The sequence below is a fragment of the Astatotilapia calliptera genome, chromosome 10, assembly GCF_900246225.1.
Source record: "Astatotilapia calliptera chromosome 10, fAstCal1.2, whole genome shotgun sequence".
In the NCBI taxonomy this organism is placed as follows: Eukaryota; Metazoa; Chordata; class Actinopteri; order Cichliformes; family Cichlidae; genus Astatotilapia; species Astatotilapia calliptera.
Window position 1 is genome coordinate 26,555,818 of NC_039311.1, and position 26,974 is coordinate 26,582,791.

General features: G+C 40.0%; 1 protein-coding gene across 5 annotated transcripts in view; it reads left to right on the forward strand.

Moving 5' to 3' along the window:
• Positions 1 to 22,339, forward strand: part of cadm1a (cell adhesion molecule 1a) — a 470,606-nt gene extending 448,267 nt beyond the window's left edge. For all 5 annotated transcript variants that reach the window (XM_026182490.1, XM_026182491.1, XM_026182487.1 and 2 more), the window contains 2 exons: positions 8,851 to 8,979; positions 17,385 to 22,339. In XM_026182490.1, the coding sequence (XP_026038275.1) occupies positions 8,851 to 8,979; positions 17,385 to 17,503 (248 nt within the window). In that variant the 3' untranslated portion in view covers positions 17,504 to 22,339. The remainder of the gene's footprint in view (positions 1 to 8,850; positions 8,980 to 17,384) is intronic.
• Positions 22,340 to 26,974: the final 4,635 nt, after the last annotated feature.

Sequence of the window (26,974 nt, forward strand, 5' to 3'; positions counted from 1 at the left end):
TAGAAGCGAAGGCAGGAAAGTTGCCTGTTGCCTGAAGTTATATCAGCATGTGAGATCAGAGACAAAAAGGCACAAAAGTAGAATACCTGGTTACATGCTGGTAGGACAACATTTGCCATGTTGAATTCTTTGCATAGGTACTTGTTCAACGTCTGCACTGTGACTAGTGAAGCAAATACTATCTAAGTGCAGTGTTCTGTCATCCGATGGCTATAGTGCACACTTTGTCAAAGATACCTGAGCAGGAATGTGCAAATCTGTGATAAAATGATGGCTCTTGAGAAGTGTCGCAGCTTGTATCCTGATAGAATGGAACAGACAGTGACACATCTCACAGTGCCAGTTTCAAGATAGTGCAGGGCAACCTGCTTGCAAGTAGGAAAAGTCGGTGTTTGCACTGAATTTCTTTTGCTTGCACCGACCAATTGCAAGTAGTTACAATGACAAACTACCACCAGTCACCTGGTGGGAGGCAACTTGTCTCCAAACAGTCTCAGTGCAACTCAGAAAGACTGCAATCACTCTCAGCGAGATTACTGAATGTTTGCAGATAATCACCATTTATAAATAAAGGCATGTTTCCAACACATTGCAATCGATCTGAGACAGTTTGCAGCAATGAGCACAACTCTTCTGTGCAAAAGAGGACTTGGCCCAACTGGCTGTGTTCAGGTTATGTCCCTATATAGGATGCTGAACATGTGTGTCAGCAGCTACTTCACTATTTATGGAAAAATTTTGGAATTTTTTGTGTCAGTTCTTGGAGGTTCTTGCTGGAATCTGAATGTATGCCTTTATTTGTCAGTTGCAGTTGCCCACAACCGAGATGGCAGACCTTGCCGACCGTACATACAAAACAAAAACATCACATTGGGGAGACAGGTCAGGCTAGGTAGCAAGGGAAAAAACCATCAAAATGTGTAACACAAAAGGATAATTCAGGAATGCACAGATATCAACACACCCTCACACAATAAAACACAGACAAGCAACATGGGAGAATATGCCAGTGTGTACAGCTGGATCTGGGACCGCTGCAATCTTCGATTGCGCCTCCAGCTGATCCGCTGTCCACATCGGATGGGAGGTAAGCATGAGAGGAGGCGTTGGATTCAGGGGAGGGAGGGTCATAGTGAGGGTGTATCAGTATCAGTGTACATGTTTCGTGTGTGTGTGTGTGTGTGTGTGTGTGTGTGTGTGTGTGTGTATCCCAGTTAAGTGTCACCACGCCCAATTAAGCGAAGGTCAACAGTCTCCAGTGGACCCAGGTGGCCTTGAAGGAGGGACAAAGAATTCTGTCAACAATTCTGTTATCATGGAGAATTTTTGTTCTTCCAGTCAGCTTCGACCTTGGCAGGCCTTCAGCTGGCGCCAGTGGGATAGCCACATAAGTGAAGATGGCGAATGTTTGGGTTTAGTGCGAACAACTGCATCAGATTTTTACAGTTGGTCTAATGTCCATCACTGGTCACCAATTCTCTCAATTCCCATTCTTCTTCTCCAAGATCTTATCCATAGTGCATTCAAAACACAGCCTGAGTACTCGCAGCCCTGCCAATCGTCTATCATGGCGGCCAGCCTTATGGGATTTTGAACAGCTGTAGCCGCTTCTTTTTCTTCGATAAGCCAGGTCCGAGCCATCTCCAGTCAGCCAGAACTCTGTGTGCCATCTTTTTGGCACCTGTCTTTTATTTTGGTAGAAATAAGGAAAACAGTTCTATTTGGGCTAGAAAAGGGCTACTAGAAAGAAATAGGCACTTTTCTTTTGAATGAGGTTATACCCAGCCAGTGTGCAATGCCCTCGAGATGTCTTCACCATGGTGGAGTTATCTTTTTTGTGGTACTGGCCCAACTTTTATAGACTTTGCTTCTATTCTCAAGTGTTCATCACTACAGTGTTCCCTCAGATCCCTTTGCCAGTAAAATAGTGAGAGTGATGGTGCTATTCAAGAAATTTGAATAGCAGAAAAGATCTTTGTCTGAAATGTGCTGCCTACACCAGTAGGCATCAGAACATTTCTTCTGTCCATTATGTCGGTGTGGAATAGGTAATGTCCCTGGGAGTGCCATCAGGCTTTTCAGTTGGTAGTGGAATAAATGAAAATATAAAGGTTATATTGTAGGTGTGTTCGATCCATTATTTTTGGATTCCTGCCCATACAAAGGAATAAAAGTCAGGATATCTCAGGCTCTGCTGTGTCGATTTTGACCATTGTATTTTTATTTCTGTGTCTTTCAAACTTGCCGACAAGCCTTCTAACTTTGTTGAAGTACTCTTTGAACATCACAATATATGCGGTTTAGCTCCTCCAGCAGTCTTTTAGGTTTTTTTTTCATTTACTATAGCATACATCAAAAGTAATGAGGACTTTTGAATCACAAACATGCTGCAGAGTCAGCCGAGGTCATTAAAGCCAAAGAAGTCTCCGAATCGTTGCTAAAATCAAACGTCAGAAAAACTTCATGACAGTCTTAATAATCATTTCAATTTCAACTTTACACGACCCCGTAGCTACTTTCTTTTTCTACTCTGTATTTCTAATGGTGCTGCTGTCTTTTTAAAATGACACCCCTTTTTTTGACATTTCGAAAAAGACTCAATAAATCTTAGGCCAAGTCACTCTGTATGTAAGCAGTGTGGTTCGCTACCCAAGAGGCAAAGGATTTAACTGACATTTTTAAATAGGTTCAATGAATGGGTTCATTGGGACTTTAATTACATTCACTCTTTAACCGAGAGTGTTGTTGGCAATGGAAGTGGATCTTGACAAGCCAATGTGCTCTTATGACACCCCACCCACATAGTACTGCTGTTATTCTGATTGCCCCTCTATCTACAAGCAGTATGGGCACACCAGTGAAATCACTAATGCTTAATTAGCAGATTAGAAGATCCAATTAGGAGATCTCCTCTGTCTCAAATCAAGCCTCTGTCAACACGCCCTATGAAATGAGATAGTTCACATCTCCAAATAAGGTGGATGTTTCTAAAATGACCACGCTTGATTGACAGTTGCATTCTCGGCTTAGCCCTTCGGACACCTTGTTTGATAAACCATCCTCGATGAACCATTCATAATTATATTCTGAAGTGACAGCACAGTACATAACCTCTAAACATAAAGTAGTACTCCAGCTTTTTCCCCATGATGTTTGGTGGCTCTGCTGGCTGTTCCGTTCTGAGATGAATGTTTCTTTTTCAGAATGTGCTGCAGCAACCAAGTAAAGCTACATTAAACCCTTTAATAACCCATTTGGCCTCATCAACACACTAAACAGCTTCACCAGTGATTTAAAAGATTCTGCAGGTTTTATTAGTGGTGCTGCTGCAGTATAGGAGCTAAACTGAAGGACAGCAGCTGAGTTCGCTTCTGACTCCCTAACCTTTTCTCTCAATGTATTTTTATTGTAGAATTATCTAATAAGAGCTTTTTTCCTGGTATCAAAACCATAGAAAGGAACAACCATCTCTGTGTTAATGGCTATCCTGTATGGGAAATTTGAACACTGTTTTCAGTTGTAACCCCAGCAATATATATCTAATGGATCAGAGGCATTAGAAGAGAGAGACATGACACTCAAAGATTGTTTAATCGATAAGTAAACAAGAATTTTATAAAGGCAAACACTGCAATTGTTTCATCTGCACAGACAAAGAGCCAGCTGTGTTGGTGACAGCCATATGTCTCTGTTTTATGGCTGTTTGTTAAGATATGAGTAGGTGTACTTTATATTTCTTTGTTCTGCATATTTCTTTACTGACAAGTGGCCAGTTCGTTACAAGGCTAAGGCAGAAAGAGAAACTGAACTGGATAAGCAGAAGATGATGGATGGATGGATGGATGGATGGATGGATGGATGGATGGATGGATGGATGGATGGATGGATGGGTGGATGGGTGGATGGATGCTGCTGAAGCTGTAGCATTGTTTAAGCGGCACATATGTAGTATAAGTATAAGTTGCAGGGAAATACAGGATTTAAACCTTATCTTGAGCACTGGCCCTCGAGGCATTACTATGACTGGATTTTTGATGAACTTTGGTTGACTTGAGAGCTGGCTCTTTAATATGATTTTATAAATGGCTGGGGTTGCTTTGGGATATTATTGTTTGTGGAAGTGCTTACTGTAACTATGCTTTTGTTTCTATCTTGTTTTGTAATTAATACAAAGTGCTGCAGCTACAGGGAATAGACTGTCACAATTCCCATTTTGATGTGGCTCTCAGATGCTATTTATTCATGACAGAAGTGACTTTTATGGAAAGGCAAAACTTGAAATTGTTTTGAATTTGCACTCCTTTGATTGCTAAAACAATGATCCGTGCAATTTAAAGTTTGACTTCCAATGTGAGATAATAACGCAAATGTACTGTATTTTACTGGGTGACAGTAATTGCTCATAAGTGATACTCACTGGTATGACATGCAAATTGCTTTGTATGGTATGACTGGGACTGAGTGCTTGCAGAAATTGACAGCACTTTAACACAGTTTTGGCTTGCAAACAGGCCTCATTAAAAGCAGAACATTTTTCTGCTTTTTTGGTTTGATTAAGACAGAAATTGTTGGCTTTGTCATTCTACCAAGAACTTAATGCTGCTGCGACTGTTATGATTCACAGATGAGTGGACTCAAATGCAGGACACTGGAGACTGAATAATTCAACAAAAAGCAAGTTTAATAGCTGATGAAAACATTCCTCAGGGTTGAGTAAAAGGAAAGATATAAATCCAGAAGTCCAGGCATGCACAAAGAAGCAAAGGGAACAAGAAGAATCCACGTGACAAAACATGCTATCCAACACAGGGGAAGACAAGACTGTATAGCCAATCACAGGGGTAATTGGGGTTGGGGAAGCAGTTAAACAGAAAAGAAAATAATGAGGACAGGGCTGAAGATAGCCAAATAGGGAAAAACTAGAAGGTAAAACGAACCAAAACCCATTGTGCTGTGTCATAGCACAACCGAAATTACTGCAGATGTGTGCAATGAGCTTGCACTGTCATTGCTCTTGAAATGGTTGCTTTAAAGACAGACACCAGATCTTTGAGAACTCACAGTTTTTTGCCTTTTTGGCAACTTTAATGTATCAAGATGGCGATAAAACAGCAATTGGGTGGAGTTAGTCTGCTATCAGTTTGCAGCTGAATGGGATAAAGATGGCACACGATCTCTTTGTGATGATGCCGTGATTAACTTCTATTTGGAGATTAATTATCGGAATTTCAGGAGCGGGACCACGCCTCCAAACACGCTCCTTTTGGTTCTCATCTATATAGGTTCCCTCAGTCCTACAAGTGGTCATTCCCGTTTATGTGCCCCACCCTCCCTTGCCTTTTCAATTCTTTATCTTCTTCAATTATCTTCTTCGCGGCCCGGTAGCCACTGCCAATCCCCTTCGAGGCCTTCCCCAAACTGCAGCTCAATTCATGTCCAAGCCATTCACCTTTACCTACTAAAAAGCTGTCAAACATAAAATCAGGACGTGGGCCAGGCTAGTGAAAGACACAGTCATTCACATGACACAGAATTAAACGTTACATTAACATAAATTTCTCAACAAAGTGGCACAATTACTGCAGGGTTGAAACTTAACTGCAAAATGGCATAGATGCTTGGAGACCTTGCTTTGATATAGCAATACTACCAGAATACAACTGTTTGGCAACTAGTTTTGTAAAGTCTCCTACTGCAAAAAAATCGCAGACAAGTTGCTCTTGTCAGCACAGACTGATTTATTCGGTACGGCCTGGGTTTAAATGAGATACTGCAAGACACACATATTAACAGAATGCCCGCTCTAATAAATTAAAGGCAGTGCTGTTTTATAAGCCCAAATCTTCCTTCTAGTGCAAGACCACAGTTTACACATATCCCTCCTACAAGGAAAAAGACTTCATCTTATGCATGTAAATCCATAAGGCAGGGCTTATTATTCTAAATAGCAACATAATATTATGCAAAGACTTGTGGAGACTTTGATGTTCTCTGCCTTCCTTTCATCTTAAATTAATTTAAAGGAGGAAAGTTTGATATAGACAATCAGGACTGATCCTCTGCAACCGTCCGATCCACCTCCACCACCCTGACCACGCCGCACACACGTAATCTCCCCTCCCCGAAAGCCAAAGTCCACATTAACATCGTAATAGGAAAGTGTGTTAAAGCAAAGCTCTTGCAGCCTGACAAGAGCGAATTGGATGTCAGAAGGATTCCTGCTCAGTTTAATTGAATCTGCCCAGCACTAAAAAAGAAAATCTGAAGTCAAAATAACCTATTAGATCTATCAGGTAATGTTTTGTTGAGTTTGACAGGTAGCACTGCGCTGCCCTCCCCACTCCCAACTCCATTCCTTCAGGTTGGGTAATGCAGGTGTGTAGGGATGGTATCCATGATGTTTCTCTCTCTGTTTCTGTTATTCGTTAATCAATTGCAGCCTGGCTCTTTCTGTTTTCTGGAGCTCACTCAGCAAATCCCCCGTGTAGAACTAGGCTGGAGAAGCATGTGGAGGGGTTTTTAGTGAGTTACTTCAGCTAATGGATGGTGGGGCTGAAGGTCTGCTCCATGTGTGAACTGAATGCTAAGAACTGGACGTTGTTCAGTTTCCAGGCTTCTGTAAATATTTTCAGTAAAAAAAGAAAGAAAGAAAGAAAAGAAAGCATTAGTGTGGAAATGAAGGTTGGTGTAATGGTATCAAAATAAGCTAAAAGCACGTAAATGTACCTGTACATGTATATTATGTTGAATACAAATGTGCTTCATGAATACACAATGAAGCCCAGGTCACATCTCAGTGCAGCGTTCAGCCATGTGAATCTTCTCTCCAGCAGCCGTTCACCTTCCTGGGGCATAATGTGGGGAAAGAAATGTCCTCATGCTTTGTCCCATGAAGGACCAATCACGTCGGCAAATGGATATTAACTTAGGGTTGTCATGGATCCCTACACATGATCAATAGCTTTCACACAGCATTGCAACCAAGGACTTTAGGGGACTGTTGTCCAGTCACAGATGTTTTTTGTGTTGTTTTTTAACCCAACTCCTGCTCTGAAACTTGATTAACTATCCCCACTGTGTTAATAATTTGTGAAAGTTTGTTTTGTTTAGGCACGGTTGCATACAAAAAAACATTTTAAAGACTTATTTTTCTAATCATGAAACCTCACAACGATACACAAGCCGTGGCGAGCAGATTCTTAATGAAAGGTACAATACTGAATAATTTCTCGTTTGGTATGACTATGGTTATTCTTAATCAATTCTTGATTGCAATCCAAACAGTTATTGTTGTGGCAATTTCGTACAGTGGTTATTAAAATGTCAGCAAGAGACAAAGGAGCCAGACTGAACTCAGGAAAAGAAAAAAGTCCTTCTTTGTCTTGTGGGAGAGCAACTATGGAGCAATCAAAACAACACAAATTGCACAGCGTAACGCGTGATGTGTGTCACTATATTAACCCTTTGGTTATAACCAAGTCCAACCCTAGGCAATCAATTGTTCTTGCAAGTCTCTGTAATTAGAACAAAAAAGTTCTAAAAACTATTTATTAACTCATTTTTAGCTATTTGTTATTTAAAATATAGGGTTATCACATATCGTGACCATGACTTCAGAGGTCTTACTATACATGCAGCGAAATTCTACTTAAGATAAAGAGCTCAGCATGCTAATGAAAAACAAACGACATAAAAGAGGCATTAAGATCACTAGTTAAAAACTGAAACTGCTGATGAGGTTTGGACACATAGTTTGAGTACAGTGAGGAAAAATTGTGGTATAATTGTGACTTTGGTGTTGTTAACATAGGATCGAAGCGTGGCATGTTGTATGTGTCACAAGCTAAACATGCATCCTGGCCCTGAACAGCTCACCTGTCAATATCTAAACATATAGCTTACTGAGCCATATGTGTGTGTGATCGCTGAACGAATCAGTGTAGTAAGTTGATTTGGTCAAAAACTGAATTGGCTTCCTTGATTTTCCCTGCATTGAAGGGATTACACCCTTTTTGAGTACAGTTGTAAAGTTGAATAAATGTCAGTAAGTGTACACTAAGTATTAATATATATATATGTTAACCTGTGATTTTACAAAATGAACGATCTCTCCTTATTTGCAGCACCATTGTTGCTTTTCAGTAACAACTTTTTAATATTCTTCATAACTCTGTCTGTACTGTTCCTTCTTACTGAAGCTGGTCGGTCTTGATCGGTCCATTTAGAAGAAATGTCGAACGCGTCAAACGCCCCCCTTTTATGTGAGCGCGTGCAGAGCCTGAAGCAGAAAGCCTGCTTTAACAAAGGAAGTTGATAACCACCCTTGTGATACCCATTATGTCTGACTGAGCTAACACAAAGAAACACTTGCTATGTCAAACTTGCTTCTTAGTACACCCTCTGGACCTCCATATGATTACGAAAGGACCTGTGTCAACATGTTTTTCCATCAAAAAACACATACGTTAAATTTCTGCACAAGACTGCTGACATCTGTGTCTGCATGTGTTTATTTCTTCCACTGAGCTCGTTCAGGAAGAGTAAAGCAGTATTAAATTCATTTCTTTTGAAACACAAGAGCGACAGTCATGACAGTCAACCAGGCAGCTCTGGATTTACTGGAGTGTATGGGTTAAGTCCAAATCTTCGGTTTTGTTAAAGCAGTGCATCTTAGGCATTGCTGCTCCAAAGTTCCTCTATCTAAATGCCTTGTATTAAATATAATCTTCATTTCTATCACTTTAACTCTCAGACTGTGTGGTAGGGATTTGGTGGCTGATCGCTATTCTCTCAATGTCAGGAGAAGTTTTAGTAGCACTGTTACTGATTTTGTTTTTTCTTCCCATTCAGATTCACGAGCCGGAGAAGGAGCACCCAGAACAGTGGACCATGCAGTTATCGGAGGAGTGGTGGCTGTGGTCGTGTTCGCTATGCTCTGTCTACTCATTGTCTTGGGACGCTACTTTGCAAGACACAAAGGTAGTAGATATAGGAAATGTCTAAAAACAAAGTTGCTAAATGTTTGAATGTTGATACAGTTGGGTCAACTGCTCATTAGCACAAATATCAAATCAGCCAATCAAATGGCTCAATACATTTATGCATTTAGGCATGGTCAAGATGACCCGTTGAAGCACAAACTGGACAGCAGAGCAATGTGCCAAACAGACTGGTCTGGTCTTCTAGTATTTTAGAAACTTCTTTATTGAGATGCCACACAACCATATCTAGGTTTACAGAGAATAGTCCAAAGGTGAGAAAAGAACCAGTGAGCATCAGTGCTCTGGGGGGGAATCTCATGTTGATGCGAGGCTGATAGGAAGGCAACAGTCAGTAAACTAACCTCAACTAGTGCAGAAGAGCATCTCTGAATACAGATGGGCTAAAGTTGCACACCGGGACCACACCGGGCACAACTTCTGTCAGCTAAGAACAGCAAGCTGAGGCTACAATTAACCTGGGCTCAAAAAACATGGACAATTGAAGATTCGAAAAATGCTATATGGTCCGATGAGTCTCTATTTCTGTTGCAACATTTGGATAAGAGATAACATATGCAGTAAATGACATGAAATTATGGATCTATCCTGCCTTGTATCAACAGTTCAGGCTTGACACACACTACCAGCGTGACTCGCCATCCCTTTATGACTATGGTGTGCCCGTGTTCTGATGGCTACTTCCGGCCATGCCACAAAGTTCAAATCATCTCAAACTGCTTTTCTTGAATGTGACAATGCATTCCCTGTACTCAAACGGCCTTAGTTTAATAGAGCACATTTGAAGGCTGGTTGTGCCTCTGGAGGTAGAGTGGGTCATCTAATGACCAGATGGCAAAGTGTCCTTGGGCAACCCTGAGTTGCTCCCGATGCGTTTATCTGGGTGTAAATTTGTGTGAATGTCAGATAGAAACCAGTGCTTGTTTGAACCTGTATCAATTGGTGAATAAGAACTGTATAAAACACTTTGAGTCCTCAAGTAGAGAGCGAAGCTGCTGTGTACGAACAAGTCTTGTTACTTTTTACCATTTACCTTTGGGATATGTTGGAACAGGAGAGTCACATAATAGATGCTCAGCTGTCAAATCTGAAGCAGCTGTATGATGCTATCATGTCAACATGGAGCAAAATCTCTGAGGAATGTTTCCGGCACCTTGTTGAATCAATGCCACGAAAAAGGCAGTTCTGACGGCAAAAGGGGGGGTCTAATCCACTATTAGCAAGGCATACCCAAAAGCTCCATATGATACATTTAAATTTTGTGTATCATTTTTAAGAAGTACCTGTTATTTCACAGCAGCTTTCCTTTTAAGCATTATCTGTCCCAGCAGGCAGTTTGTCAAGTGTAGCCTCTTTACTTTGTTTCTGCAAAAACGACTTATTACATCAATGGATGGTTGCTATCAAAATGATGGAAAGACAGCTATTAAGGCTATGGGTTACTGATGATGAGTAAAATTACATTTTTCATGCAGTCCTGCCGCATAGTATAACAAATCTTGTATGCCGTCCTCACAACAGAGAAATAATTAGAATCTATAACACATTTCACACTTTGATGTTTCTTATGCGGGGGGAAATGAATTGGGTACATTAACCACTTTAGAGAGGAAGTACAGTAAATGAGGCAAATTAAAAGTATAGAGGAAATGTGCTCTTATTTCAGTGGTGCTGAACTCTGAGTGGCTCCTCACATTTGTGTCTAGAAGCAACATGCAAGCTGCTTGCTGGTAGATCTTAGCGGTGCAGTGAAACTTTGAGGCAGTGAGGTTTGCAGTAGCTCCAGTGATTCGTACGACTGTTTCCCAGATCAACACACAAAAACAGCCTCTGTCTAGCTGACTCCGAATGACGTGACTTATTGACACCGAAGACCAGGCACACAGCCATGTGAAGCAGTCCCACTGTTGTGTTACCGAGTGCAGCAGTGCAGATTTTAAAGGATAACTCTAGTTTATTACAACTTGGTTGCTATTCTGTATATAATGTTTTCAGCCACTTTCGTCAGTAATAAAAGAATTGAAATCCATAATCCAATACTGAGATCTAGAGGTGCAGAAACATTGCTTAAAAAAAGAAGAAGAAAAAAGCGTTAGAGGGAGAAAGAAACAGGTGCAGTCAGACAATCAGAGAAGTCAGAAACAACCCCCCCAGGTTGGTCAAACTTATTTAGAGGAGAAAGCAACTTTGAAATTACTGTCCAAACATCCATTACACCTCACAGACGATCTTCCTCAACTTTGACCCACTGTGGAATTGGGACCTTTGTAAGGAAAAATAGGGGAAAACGGGTTCACTTCGGGCCTATTTTGTGCCCACTTCTCATAAAATGATTTGGACAGTCTTGCTAAACTTTTGGCATTTTACACCCTGCCAAATCATCCAGCTGTTCATGAGTCCTAACACATCTGTCTCTGCTGGTTCCAGATCTCAGCAGTTACTTTGGCTCATGCAGAGATATTGAAACTGACTGGCAAAACTATGAAATATAAGCTGTAATAAACTGGACGTATCCTTTAGTGTTCACTTTGGAATTATTGTCACAATGCTGCTTTCCTCTTAGGCGACTCGCAACATGTTTTCAATATAAAACAGCAATAAGATGCAAGTACAAATAAAAATTCAGGCCACTTTGACTAATTGTGTATATTATGAGAGGTAAACTGTTTACAAGGTAGAGTGCCTGGAGGCCAAGTATAAATATTCATGACGGAACAATAATAATAATCACGAGGAGGGAGGTTTTTGTTTGTTGTTTTTGGGGGGGGGTTGGTGTCATTTGGTGGCTACACCTATGCAGATGTGAGGCTGCAGCAGCCACTCAGAAAATATTTGAATTAGAACAGAAATATTGTCTCAGGCAACTTTTAACTACCTCTTTAAAAACTTTCCAATAATTACTCAACATCACACTTACCTGAAGGGACCCACAGCCCTGAGAGTAAGTGAAGCAGCAGATTTGTATTAACTGAAGATAAGGTTGGAGGACCACAAAAGTCTGATATTACTGTTCAAACTTCTGCCAAATTGAGACACATTAATAATTTTATGAAGTTATGATGTGGAATACAAATATATATATTCCACATCATAACTTCATAACTATATATATACTAGGGCTGCCACAAACAATTATTTTGATAGTCGACTAGTCACCGATTATTTTTGCGATTAGTCGACTAATCGGATCATGCATCCACTGGACGTAAAACGTACAGCTTATTGCACCAGCATGCATCTGCTCTTATATAACTATCATTAGCTTACAGCTTTAAGGTAAATGGTAAATGGACTGGTTCTTATATAGCGCTTTTCTACTCTGTCTGAGCACTCAAGGCGCTTTATACAACTAATTCATTCACCCAGTCACACAAGCACTTCTAAGCTCTTAAGTGCTGAGTATCTAACATTCATACACATTCACAGTCCGATGGATGCATCGGAGAGCAACATGGGGTTAGTATCTTGCCCAAGGATATTTGGCATGCAGACTGGAGCAGCCTGGGATCGAACCACCGACCTTCTGGTTAGTGGCTGCCAGAGCTACAGCCAGTGTGTGCTGTTTTAGTTAGTATGTGCTAACTAAAAATAAAGACAAGATGATAGTTTATTAGATTTTAATGAAATTTGCAGATTGTTTCAGTGAAGTTTAATAAATTCAGCCGTCTGCTCCTTGCTATCTAAAATATAACAGGACACCGGAGTATATTCTCGAGCATCTGATAGTCAGTTGTCTGCTTGACATTTATTCAGCTGTGTGAAAACTATAACTTTAATCTCAGCCAAACCGATTTACTCAGGAACAAATAAAATACTGAAAAAAGCCAAACAATAACATTTTTAAGTTATCTAAGTGACTTCTATATCATGTTTAACCTGATAGCGAAAGATGGCAGTGGGTTTGAAAATGATTTGCCGGGAGTCCGGTGTTCTCACCGGCTCTAGTGAGCCTTGAACCCGGCTAGCTATCGAGCTGGTGGGTAACAGACGTCTCCGAAAACGTCAGAGCGCTTTGGAAAATATGTGATGTCTCGATAAACCAAGCAGATATTTGAAGTTTACACAGTTACATTCTCACCTGAAAATATGTTAAACGTTTATTTTGTGACCCAGAAAGAATAATAAGAGTAATATTAAAACTAGCTGCCGCCATTGTTGGAAACTGAGCAGGGCCGCGCTATGAATTCTGGAATAGGTTGGGCCACAAAGTATACACCCGACCCATCCTTCAAATCTGGGGAAATGAAGGGCGCACTTGTCGGAGTCTTCAAATTTGGACAGTCTTCGTCGTGTCGCTGTAACGTAATCGGCCTACAAATGCAGGCACAGTGTGAAGGGAAGTGAGAGGGTTAGCCTTTGGCGCTTTGAGTGTTCAGCTGTGTGATTGAAGCCCAGATTAAAGTTGGAGTAAAATATTGGGATCTCTCGTGTTGTCCTTACATACCTCTACAGTATATCCTTACTGCTTCCATAGAAATGAAGAGGGTAAGTAGCAGCCAGCTGCTGCTAATCAAATGCACTTGATTAATTGATCATCTGCAAGTGGAGGCACCTCTATAAAAGCAGACGTTTTCGGCGGTTTTCTGGTCTGGAAATATAAAGGTGTAAATTCCAAGGAGAAAAAAAAAGGCAATGATCTTAGAAAAGCAATTTTTGCTTTGTATCAGTCTGGGAAAGGTAATAAGTCCATTTCCGAATAATAGAGTCTGGCATTCTACAGCTAGAAAGATTATTCACAAAAAAACATCCAAGACAGCTGCCAGTCTGCCAGCAGTGGACGTCTGAAATTCACTTCAAGGTCAGACTGTGCAATACTCAAAGAAACTGAAAAAACCCCAAGAGCTACATCTCAGACTCTACAGACCTCAGTTATCATGTTAAATGTCAAAGATCATGACAATACAATTAGAAAAAGACGGAACAAGTACAGTTTGTTTGGCAGCACAGCTTAGATTTGAAAAGTTGCTTCTGAAAAACACTTCTGTAACAATGTCCTTTGGGCAGATGAGAGTGGAGATGTTTGACCATATTGCATTGAGTCGACCATGAACTCCTCTGTAGACCAAAGTAGTCTAGAGTCAAATGTGAGACCATCTGTTTGACAACTGAAGCTTGGCCAAAATTGGGTCATGCAGCAGGACAGTCAGAAAATCTACAACAACATGTTTGAAAAAGTCAGAGTGTTGCAAAGAGACCTTAAGAGAGCTGTGCATGAAGGAATGTATGCAAGCCTCAGTGGTCTGAAGCATGATGACTGCCATCTAAAATTTCCTCAGAAGTCAATGTCAAATTCAAATTTATTTGTCACGTACACAGTCATACACAGTACGATATGCAGTGAAATGCTTATGTGCAATGTGCCATACGATTGCATTAGCAATAATTTTAATAACGCTCTATATTAACAGTTACACACTATATAGAACAACTTTATAGAATTAAATTTGTTTGTAGATGTTGGCAACTATCAGCGAATAGTTATCAGCTATTTTGAAACAAAAAAACAACACTTTTTATCCATAATAGCAAATGGACTGTACAACAGAAAATGCAAATGCTACTTATGGTCTGCTCACACCAATGATAAGAAAAATAAACTGGGCCAATGTGGCATGTTTGTTACTACAGAGATACACATGTTAATGTGATCTCTGGTCTCCCACTCAGAGATACAGGTCTCCGAGTGTCCAGCATTCAGACGGCTACCTGAGGACACTCAGATATGTAGAGCCAAATACAGCAACAAATCCAGCTGCGTTTGTAGTTCTGCAAACTTTGACCCCCACAGAGTCAAATCAGCTGTATTTCGATGTCCTCTGTGTCCAGCCAGTTAATGCACGGCAAATCCAGCTGCTCATTAACGCTTTCTGGTTTGATCAGAAAAGAAAACATTGGTCCATACACCTGAAAGTCCCAAAAACACATAGTGAATTCTGTCCTGAGTCCACGGATGTATCCGTGTATTTCCGCGGTGCTGATGCTGCGCTGAGCGGACAGATCTTGAAGCAGATGGTCAGATGATTTCTATACATTTTACATCAAATAAAAACTTTGGTTGTAAGATTCAGATAATTATTTAATAAAAGCTAGACATTTTAATGAGAATAAGAAAGAAAAGTATTTCTTTGTGCCCACCTCTCCCTATTAATGCCCTACCTGGCCCCCTGGCAAAACTTTGCTAGACCCACCCCTGCACAGTTACCAGCTGTCAGCTACTTATAAAATGATCCTGGTGTTATTTGTCTCTCAGAAACAGTTCATAACTTCCCTTCAACTCATTCATGTCACCTAAAAGGTAAACCTGTTTCTCCATCACCTGTTTAGCTCTGATGATTCAGTAAGGACATCTCCTGGTTTCATCTTCATGTTTCCCTCTCACCACATATCCAAACTGATATCATGACCAGCAGCTTTTACTGCTGTGGCTCCAGCAAACATCAGCTGATACTAGAAATTAATATTACATCAATTCTAACAACAGCTGATCAAGCTTAAACGTGCTGCTGTTGTTTACCGTGACATCAGCTGGTTTTTTCTTTCTGGCGCAAAGTGGGCGATAAACAAACAAGAGAGAAAAGCCGATCAGCTGATCATTGATCAGTTTCACGCTTGAAGTAGCAACAGGAGAGGGAGGGGGAGAGGATGAGAGGAGAAGAGACAGCTGCAGCATAAAGACAGAATAACTCCAGCTTTGTGTCTTTTTCCATTCTAGCTGAAGTCCGGGACAAACTGTGTTCTTTTTCAGCTCAACACGAAACGCATAATATTTTCTCTGAATACGGAACGATTACACTTTTTATGGGACGGCAACTCTACTAACTAACCTTATGAATAAAGTTCACTATCACTAACATCATATCACCCGCCTAGCTGTATAGAAACTCCGTCATGCTAGCTAGTACGCAGTACGAGTTATTGTAACTGACTGTAAAAAGTCAGCACAACGAAAATAAACTCCACCTAAACTTGGCTTATATCTGACCCAGATAGACTGCAGGTCGCCTCGGGTCTCTCCTCCTCCTGCCTCCCCTTTCTCTCATCCACCTGCCTCTGTGGAAGCTCCGCCACAGCCACCACCAAACAACTAAGTTATTTTTACACACCGGCTAGCATCTGGCCAATCCACCACCTTTCAATGTTTACAAAAAAACTAAACAAAACATCGGCCCATAAAAATGAAAAATCAACATCGGCCGGTATGCTCGATGGCCAGTCCAGCTATGGTAAATGGCCTGTATTTATATAGCGCTTTACTAGTCCCTAAGGGCCCCAAAGCGCTTTACATATCCAGTCATCCACCCATTCACACACACATTCACACACTGGTGATGGCAAGCTACATTGTAGCCACAGCTGCCCTGGGGCACACTGACAGAGGCGAGGCTGCCGGACACTGGCGCCACCGGGCCCTCTGACCACCACCAGTAGGCAACGGGTGAAGTGTCTTGCCCAAGGACACAACGACCGAGACTGTCCGAGCCGGGGCTCGAACCGGCAACCTTCCGATTACAAGCTACAGTTGTGCCATCAGTTAACCCCTGGCACGTGTGCCCAGGGTTGCTGATCCCTGGTCTAAAGCAACGTAAAGAAGAGTGGATCCAAAATTCCTTCCTGGCAATGTGAGAGGTGACAAAGTCATACAGAAATAAGTTACATCACGGTATTGTTGCTAACAGGTTGTTTTTGAAACTACTGAATCATGAGGTATACTTAGTTTTTCACACACTACTTCTGGATGTTGCCTCAATCTTTGTTAAATAAATGATGATGTTGTTCATCTGAGGTCAAGGTTACATTTGAATTAATTTAACACATGCTAAGGACTAGATGATATTTTGTTTACTGTGTTCTGATACGTAAAACCTTAGAACAGACAGGGTAAACGTTCTTTTTCAGGTCTGCATAATATTCTAGCCAGCCTTTTTTGCAGCACTCCAGCACCTTGTTTCTCTCTTTTCAGGCAGCATTTGTGCTTTTAATGTGGCACTACTGTCCCTCATTCTTCCTAAAATATTGTCATCATCGCCTCTACTTTGATAGGCTGTGAATAACTCTTGTAAATTAGGTTTGAAGTGGCTGGCTAGTCCCTTTTTGTGTGAACTTGACAAGGTTAATTTGAAGGTGTGAGCAACACTCTTCCTGACACTCAAGATCATTTTGAAACCCTGATTTTCATGTGCCAATCATAAAGGAAAGTGAGGGGAAACGCTGTGTAATCTGAATATCGCCGCTTGCTGGTGTTCGGTATATGTAAATGGCCACACAGTGAAGGATTTGCATAATTGGGTGCTGTGAGATGGAGAGCCACATTTTAATCTTTTGTATCATCTGAGCAGCAGGCTATTATCCAGTTCGTGACACTGTCCTCCATCCTGTCCTCCTCAGGTACCTACTTCACACATGAAGCCAAAGGAGCAGACGACGCAGCGGATGCAGATACAGCCATCATCAATGCCGAGGGTGGCCACACCAATTCTGATGAAAAGAAGGAGTACTACATCTAATCAGAACAGGACCCCTCACCTCCAATGTCCTGCTTGGGACACTGAAGGGTTTTTTGGGACGGGGAGAGGGGGAAAAGGTGGGGGTTGACAGAGGGGTTGGAATCGGTTCGGTGGAGGGGTAGAAGAGACACGGGATTTTAAAGAAAGGCCTGGTTTTAAGCCGTTGTCTAGTCTAGTCTGCAGATGTAGATGGAATGTTGTGTGTGTTTAAAAAAAGAAAAAATCAAAAAAGGATAAAAAATGTTAGGGTCTGGGGTTTTCAGTATACAGGGATGGGTGGGAGGGTGTGCCAGAAATCACTGTAGAGAGCTTCACCATTCAACACCTCCCTAACTGCTGGTACAAATTGTATTTAGTTCAACCATTTGCAGAAAATTCTGTGCCTTGTTCGAAATCTTTTGGTTCTACCCATATTTTGCATTTGTGTTGATCATCGTTTGCATAACCTCGTTGCTCCCCTTTTCCCGTTTCATCTTCCCACCTCGTAATTATCAGTGTGCTGTTGGCTTTTGTATGAGGGTAAAATTACACAGCCACTTTATTAATGTCTCTTAATGTGTCTGCACAAACGGATCCTCTCCTGCATAACAAAAACTCTTTCCAGTATACTGTGATTTGTCTCAAGCCATTACTTTCTTCTCTTTCTCCCTGAAGTTTTGACAGCTCTAAAAATGCATGGAACGCTTTACATATCATTGTACAAAGGACATAAAAGAGAAACAGGTTTATAGTACTGGACCACACACACGACACCACAGAAAGAAACGCGACTAAAACAGAGGCACAGAGGCTAATGTAAAAGGATGTTCCCATTTCAACAGGCCGGTTCAGTTTGAAAATTCATATTTAAAAACCTCGGTTTTGTTTTTGCAGAGCAGATATACTTCTGTATTACTGTCTTTTAAGGCATTACATTCCTTAGTGAAAAGAAGCAGTGCATTATTTTTTCCTCACTGCATTGCCATTTCATTATTTTTGATTTCTTCCTCTGCTCTGTGTTATTTTTCTTCTATTTGCTGAATGGAAGGCCTGTCTTCCCACCGGCTTTTATTGAGTTGTAATGTTGGTTTTCAATTGATTTCCATCTGCTCTCACCCTAGAATATTTTTTATTATAAATGAGAAAGTAAGAAAATGTAAATTGTCCTAAAATTGTTTTGACACATCCTCAGTCAAGATGCCTCTGTAATAAAAGACTGTTGGAAAAAAATATTTGGTGTTAATATTTGCCAATCAGCAGCTGACATTGCTGGTGTAGTGTACGCCATACAACAAGTTTTCCAAGTAGAGAACCAGCCTTAATATAACTCCAAACTGAAGCCCATTCAAAGTTAAGTTACATCTAATCGGTACATAGCTACACGATACATAGCAGTCAAGGTCCTCCCATTAGCAGGTTCACGTTATCTCATTGACACACAGTCCAATGTAAATCAAGCCAATGGCATCACAACTGTATTGTACACTAATCCTTACTAAGAAATATTTTTTACAACTTACTAGAATTACAATGGAGTACCTTTGTGGATTTTACTGTATCACGTTCATTGTCAGTTTTGTCAAACTGTAAAATATGGAAGTGTTATGGAAAGTACATGTCTTCGAAGTAGAGTGTTCTGAGAGACAAACCATTCACAGCCATTCACCACCATACACTATATGGACAAAAGTATCTTTGAGTGCAGGTGTTTTGGGTCGCCACAGCTGTAGAAAATCAAGCACCGAGCCGTGCGGTCTACTTTTACGAACATTTGTGATGGGATGGGTTCTTCTAAGGAGCTCACTGAATTCTAACGTGGTACTGTAACAATGTGCCACCAGTGCAACAAGTCAGTTTGTGAAATTTCTTCCCTTCTAGGTATTCCACATCTAATCTAAGTGAAACCACAGGACCTTAGCCATACAGTTATAGAGCTCCAGCCCTCCTCTGGCATTAACATCAGCACAAATCTGTGTGCCAGGAGCTTCATGACATTAAGAAGCTCCTTTAGGTGTAATGGATAGGTGACCAAGTACTTTTGTCCATGTAATGTACGTAATTTTGCTCAAATTCATTCATTTTTGAACACCAAAATATTAATTTTGCATGTATGCTCATGCTAGAACCCGTTGTTTTTGCTTCTCTATCATGGTTTATGTACAACCTGCCAAAAGCCAATGAGAATCTGTTTCGCTATGTCAGTTTGGGAGCACTGAGGACACCAGAAGTAATTAATTGTTCATACGATGACATATTACACACGTTGTGGTCCTTGGTGTTAATCCATGGTTTGCATTATTGCTCTGGCTTTTCAACATGGCAATGTGGGTTTACCAGTGACATTGTTTCTCATTATTATGTGTTCGCACAGCAAGCAACACGCTTAATGAATCCTTTCTCCATGTGACAGCTGTGGGTGGATAAAGCTGGAGGTTTCAGATGCCGTGTACAATTTCAAGAGTTTGAAACACTGAAAGCATATTTATTTCGTGGCTTTTTTCTGTTGTGATATTACATCACACTTCAAAGATTTGTCAAAGTTAGCATGTGCCCAACATCAGCAGCAGCAGTTTTATTTTTTTAAAGTGAAGTTGGTCTAATGTTGAAAAACTAGTGTCAAGAGGACAAACTAAATCATATTAGTCAAGGAAAAGGTGGCAGTTTGATTTCTAGTGTTTATTTACCATCCACATACTGTTAATTTCAGCTCAAAATCTGAATTACTAATGTTTGCTTGTTTATTGATATACATTATTTGTTGTTGTTTATTAAATGGGACACCTGTGGCATTGGAACAGTTAAGCTTTGCATTAAATCCATTTTCAAGAAATTTGAAAAGTAATGGCAGTGCATCGTAAGCGTAAGATGATGCTTGATTTCTGAATTACGCTTCTAAATAAAATGAATGCAATCTGTTTAAAAATCTCAAATCTTAAACCTGCTTTACCTTTCCCTTGTTTTGTAATGAGATGGAAATGTGTTTCAAAATGACTTTGAAACACTTTGGTCAGACTTTGCCCCCCTTTGCAAGTTGCTAACTGTTAAAATTACTTTCTAATTTGAATAGGAAAAAATGTTTTTTAAGCTTCATAAAATGGATTCTTTGAGAGAAACCAATAAGATGTTGGAATAAATAAATCAAGACACTGAAAACCACTTTTCCATTTCATCACTGTTTGGCGCATTTATGGATTCTTTGGCACTTAATGGTGTTGCTTGCCATGTGTACACTCACTATGATTTAACACTGTGTTGCTATGTTAAAGCATTTGATTGGATTTTGTTAACGCGCAGCTCGTATTGCGACACATTACCAATGTGATAGCTTTAATATTTCATGGTCATGCATGAAGACAACATTCAGCCTTTCCATGTTGAGATTTGGGGTGGCTCTTAGACATAGCTCTTGTGAAATCCACAGCGCAAATTACACTTTCTTGACCATCTGTGCATTTAAAAACGTTTAAGTTTTGGGGCGGGGTGATTTTAGAGCACAGCAAGTGGAACGGGGGGAGCTGTGGATACGTTATTTTTAGTTTTGGATGTAGTAGTTGTAGATAGGATTTACAGGAGAGACGATGTGGACAAAAATCAAAGATGTTGTGTCCAACTCTCTCCATCTGTTTCTTGTTAAAACTTGAGTTCATTTTCATTAGTTCTGGACTCACAAAGTAATTTTATCACAAAGTTAACACTGTATGCTGACGACACTGTTTTGTGTTTGTTAAATGGACGGGTGGGGGTGGGGTGGGGAACTGATTAGGTAAATGTTTCACGGTCTGGTGTCTGATTTAACTATTGATTGACTTGTTATTGTTGCTTTATGAATCACAGAGCAGATGTCACTTTCATCTGTAAGACTGATATTGTGTGATTTGTATTTTCCAGTGAGCACTATTTCGCTTCAGTGACATGTGGCAGCTTTGATTTAAATCAGACTTCAAAATATGTACTTGCCAATAAAGGAATAGAACTGAATATTGTCTTCTCCCTAAGGCTGATACGTTAATATTTTATTTGTGAATATTAAACTTTTTGCAGATTGGAATGCCAGGAGTGTTTTACGTTATAAAAATATTTTTTTGTTCCCCCAAATTTCCAACATAAGAAAGTGAAAAAAATATATTTAAGTACGCTTAATTATTCCGAATCTTAGGTGCATAACAGAACGATAAGGTTATTGTACATATCATTTTATTTTCCATTATTCCCAGTGAAGTTTTAAAAAACGTTGACTATGGTCTTATCTTACAGTGCAACTGAAGTCGTTTTCTTCCCATTAAATTCTTTTGCTAGTGTCCTGTCTCAGGTTCATGCCTTGCTGACTGATGTGACTGCATCTCAGGTAGAATGCAAAATTTAGGCCCCACCTATCAATGACATGAAAGCAAGTACAATACATCATTAAATACAATTAAGTACAAAACAGAAGTTTAGGTCCCAAAGCAAAAAGGGTGAGATAATTTTGCTTCTATGTTGTACATGTTTTATGTATTTTTCTTAATATTTGGTGCACTGTAAAAGATGTGTTAAGTATTGCTTTGTGTTAACATAGGTACTAAAGAGTACAATGTTTATTGGAATGAAGCAGGATCAGAAACTTGTTGTGGCTGTACTTCTGTCAATTTCAACGCACCACCACCTTTTGATTCCCAAAAAGTTTTCTTTCACCATTCTTTTCAGATTGATTATTTTTGTCTCTCTGCTGTACTTGGGAAATGTTAATGTGTATTAATGGAGAAGAGGAGTTCCACATTCCCATACACATTTTGTATTGGTTCATAAATAGACATTTTTACAAAACAATGAAGAGTTCTTGTCTTAATAAAAGAGAAAAGATATAAATGTCCAAAATAATCAGTGTTGGCATTGGTTTTTTTTAATAGGCTTTAGGTGAATTATTAAATGTAAAATGCTATACGTATAATATGGGCGCAGAGCAATACATACAGTAATATTTACTTTGGAATTAAACAACAACAACTGTCCACCCTAGCATCTTCTTTGTCTTCCCCAATAGACACAAACACAGATTTTTACAACTGTTTAAGTGAAGGGTCTCAGTCATCCAGGTCGTCGAAGTCTAAGGAGCTTGAAAAGAAAAGCACCTGGACTTCTTTAAGTTTCCTTGAAGACATTTCACCTCTCATCCGAGAAGCTTCTTCAGTTCTAAGAGCAATTCGGGTTCACCAGAAGCTTGGCTTGTGTGGGTCAAGATTCAGCAGGCATGTCCTGATTTAAAACCAAATTGCCTGAGGATAGAAGCTCCTATTGAGCCTCTCTGTTTTTGCCCAGATGGTGCTGAACCTTCTGCCTGATTGCATAAGTTGTAACAGGTTTTTGATGGGATAGGACAGGCCCTTCAATATCTGAGCTGCTCTGGACCAGCATCTCCTGGTGTAAATGTCCTGCAGGGAGGGGAGAGCAGCCCTGCTGTAGCGTTCTGCTGTACGGAAAGTCCTGAGGATCACTGAAAGGACCCTGAAATTCCTCAGTTGTCTGAGATAGTACAGGTGCCGACTGACCTTTTTGGACTGGACCTGAATGTGGGCAGACCATGTCAGGTCTGAGGAGATACTTGAAGGACTGCACCCTCTCCACTGGAGCTCCATTGATGACAATGGGCTTGTAGTCTCTGTGCTTACTCCTTCTGAAGTCCACCACCAGCTCCTTGGTCTTGCCAACGTTGCCGACGTAGGTAGAGGACCCATGACCCTCTTGGGGACACTCCCATAGGGCTTAAAATCTGGGACTCTCCACCAATCGCTCTTAGAACTAAAGAAGCTTCTCGGATGAGAGGTGAAACCTCTTTAAGGAAACCTAAAGAAGTCCTTTCCAAGCTCCTTAGACTGTTCCTGCAGATGAACCACATTATTTTTGTGTTCCTGAATGTGATTTTTCATATATCACGTACTGATTCATGACAATGCAAACAAAATTGACATTTTGCACTTTTAAAAGACAAACACCCCTGCATTGATTGCTTTAGTTGCTCTCTGAGTTGTAGTGAATCTTGAAAAACAGCAATGCAACCAGAATTGGAGTATGTTTGCCTTGAAAATAAAAGTTGTGCCTTACCGCTATAACAAAATTGTGTCAAAAGATGCAACTTTTGTTTTGCATCATACCTTCATGGTTTTACTACTCCATTAGCATTTGCAGATAACTTGGCATCTTCCATGCAAAGTATGGGCACCTGTGACAAAGGACTATACCACTTCAGCTAGTCACAGCAATACACACAAGCTGAGGTCTTCCTAAGTCCTTAGCCTGCGTGACTGAGGACTTGGGGAGCACAGGTTGTGTCTTCCTGAGCACAAATTTCCCACAATTATTATTGTGTTTCTGGTTATGATTTTTAATCTGCCCGGTCTCATATGCTCTGATTTATGTCAGTGTACACAAAATAAATGTTTACCACTTGTGAAAAGCAGAAACTCTATATTTGGACTTGAGGGGTTGCACCTAAGCTTGGGTCATACATGTCATACAAGTGTTTCAAACATCATGTATTTTTAGTTTATATGCCATTAATTCAAAGTACATCACGTTTTTGGGTTGAGACTAAAAATGACTTGATGTGGTTTAGAAAAATCCCACAATTTTGCTGGTGAATACTAAATCCAGACTTTTACTAGACAACATTCTGCTGCCTGTCAAAGAAAAAAAACCTGACCTCTATGAAGAGAAACACAGAGGTTCTCAAGTGACAATTACACATTTGCCTGTGAGAAACGGTGTCACAAGCGAGTCGCAGTGGAATACAAGTTTGATGTTTAGAGTGTCGTAATTTTGTTGGTGGATGAACATAACTCCATTACAGGAAACAGTGGAGGGGGTTTTACACTTACTTTCATTTTGAAATGTCTCATAAAAGCGTAATTATCCACACAGGTTCAGCTTCGCTGAGCAGTGTTGATGAATATCACAAGTGTATTTTGATTGAGACAAAGGTAGGTGTAATGGGATGGCTCTGCACATCCACTTATTCTTTGAAAGTGAAAACCTTGGCAAGAGGAGATGACATGAAATCTTTATCACATGCATAAACCAGTGTGAATATGGAGTATAAAATCAGTACTATCAATTAACACAAAGTGTAACATGTTGAGAGTGCCATGAAAGCTTTGACACATTTGGCAAGGTTTAGACTCTGACTCTTTTAAATCAACATCTCAAATATATGAAAGTAGTATCATTGATCTCAACACAGACAGAGTTGGTGTGAGGTGAACTGTCTGTCACAGACAAATGTAGTCCTCCATTCATATTTAATGTTCATGATTTAGGCTCTACTTTACACGTTAACAGACCTGTAATATTCAGGATTCAGTAGATGACTTGAGTAGAAGACGATATTATCTTTTTAATTACAATTTCGCCCCAGGCTCTCATTATACCTCAAGTGCTGTATATAATGAGCCAACATCTTAAATAAGTAAAGGTGATACTGCTATTGATTAGAAAGTTAAGACCCGAGGCAGGCTATCAGTCATAGAAAATGTACTTCTGAGCTCATGTTTAATGTGTGTGCCAGTTGGTCTCTTATGGAATCATTACTCAATATCCTCAAATAACTATTGAAAGAAAGAAATCCTATTCATTACACCTTAACGGACTCTCTACATAAATAGCTCCGTCCTAATAAAGCAAAGTCAAACCCTTCATGTCCTCGCTGATGATGTTTTGTACACAGTAATGAAAAGGTCAGTGGTGCGGTGTTATCTCTTTGTGTTAACCTTGCATGCTCAAAAGGTTAATATAGATATCCTGCAATAAGGAATACACTTTTTATCCATTACTTGCGCGCAGCAATGACATTATTATTTGACTCATCACAAGATAGCGTTTTGATTCTTATTTAATGAACTCCTTTAAAAAAAATGTCCTTGTTACCATTTGCATATTATTCAGGGGATTGGTTGTTTAGCACCTACCCAGAGGCCATTAAGATTAGAAGGCCATGAGGAGGCTCTGCAAAGTAAACCTTTATAGCCTTGTATCAACAGGTGAACAAGAAGTGATTATGAATGATTTAGTAACTGCGAGATCGTGAGGGGCAGGAAAGAGCAGAGCTATAAACTCTGGTGGTAATGGCAACCCTTAAGGCTACTTGGGAAATTAGGCTGTCTGTAAGGTCAACAATTACGCTACTTGTCTTTGCTCTGCAATCAGACCAGGTCCCCATTATGCAGAGAATTTTTTTAGACATCCTTTTTGCATGCAATAATTGAGTGAATAATTAGTTTTTATGTTTCTGCTCTGTATTTAAGCCTGTCTGTTGAAATTACATTAATATACTATTTGTGTTTGTCATTTATTTTTTCTTCTGAGGAATCATGACATGTCAGAACATGTAAGATTAGGACTTATGGTTAGGTGTAAATGCTGATATCTATACTCGTCATTGTCATGGTCTGTGAGTCCATAGGTTATATTTTTCATTTTGAGATTGTTTGTAATTGCAGTTAAGACACAATTCTGCTCACAATTTGTTTTATCACTAGCCATAGGTCTGTTTTTCTTTATATAGTATTTTGTAGGTGTAGGTTTCCTTATATTGTCTTCTTAAGTCCACATTTTTATATTAGCTATTTCCATCTTCTGTTTCTTCCTATTTAATATTGGCCTTATTTTTGCTTCCTTCTTCTCATTGTCATTGATTAATTTCACCTGCACCTTGTTTTCCCAGCTGTGTCTCATTGCTCTGATTAATCTTCAGTGTATTTAAAACCCTGTCTCTGTCTCTCATGTGTTCTCTGTGAGTATTTGTTTTCCTGGCCTGTGTGCTCCAGTTTCTTTGCGTTATTGCCTCAGTGGCTTTTGCTTTGTTTTGGGACTTTGGTGTACTACCTAATAAAAGGTCTTTTTTTGTTTGCTTGCTTTTTTGAGTTTCTGCCAGTCTCTGAATCCTGTACTTGGGTTCTGTATCTTGTTAGAAAAATACCACTTTACTAGTTAAACCTTAGTTGTATCGGGTTTGACCCCCTTTTGCCTTCAGAACAACATTAATTCTTCATAGCACAGATTAAACAAAGTGCTGGAAACATTACTCAGAGATTTTGGTCAGTACTGATATGATAGCATCACACAGTTTCTGCAGCTTTGTCAGCTGCACATAAATGATGTGACCATTCCACAACATCCCAAAGGCGCTCTACTAACTTGAGATCTGGTGACTGTGGAGGTAATTTTACTGCAGTGAACTCAGTGTTATGTTCAAGAAACCAGTTTCAGATGAATTAAGCTTTGTGACATGGTGTGCTGTCGTGCAAGATGCAACTATCAGAAGATGTGGTCATAAAAGACATTTTCAGGTAAGCTGTGGTGCTTAAATGATGCTCAGTGGGTGCCAAGGGGCCCAAAGTGTGGCGAGAACATATTCCACGCAATATTACGTGTGGTTTTTGTAGCCTTTTCAGTTACTATTTTAGTATCTGTTAGCAGGTACTATGACCTAATGAAAAACCCTGAAAACTGTGGTGAGTCAAT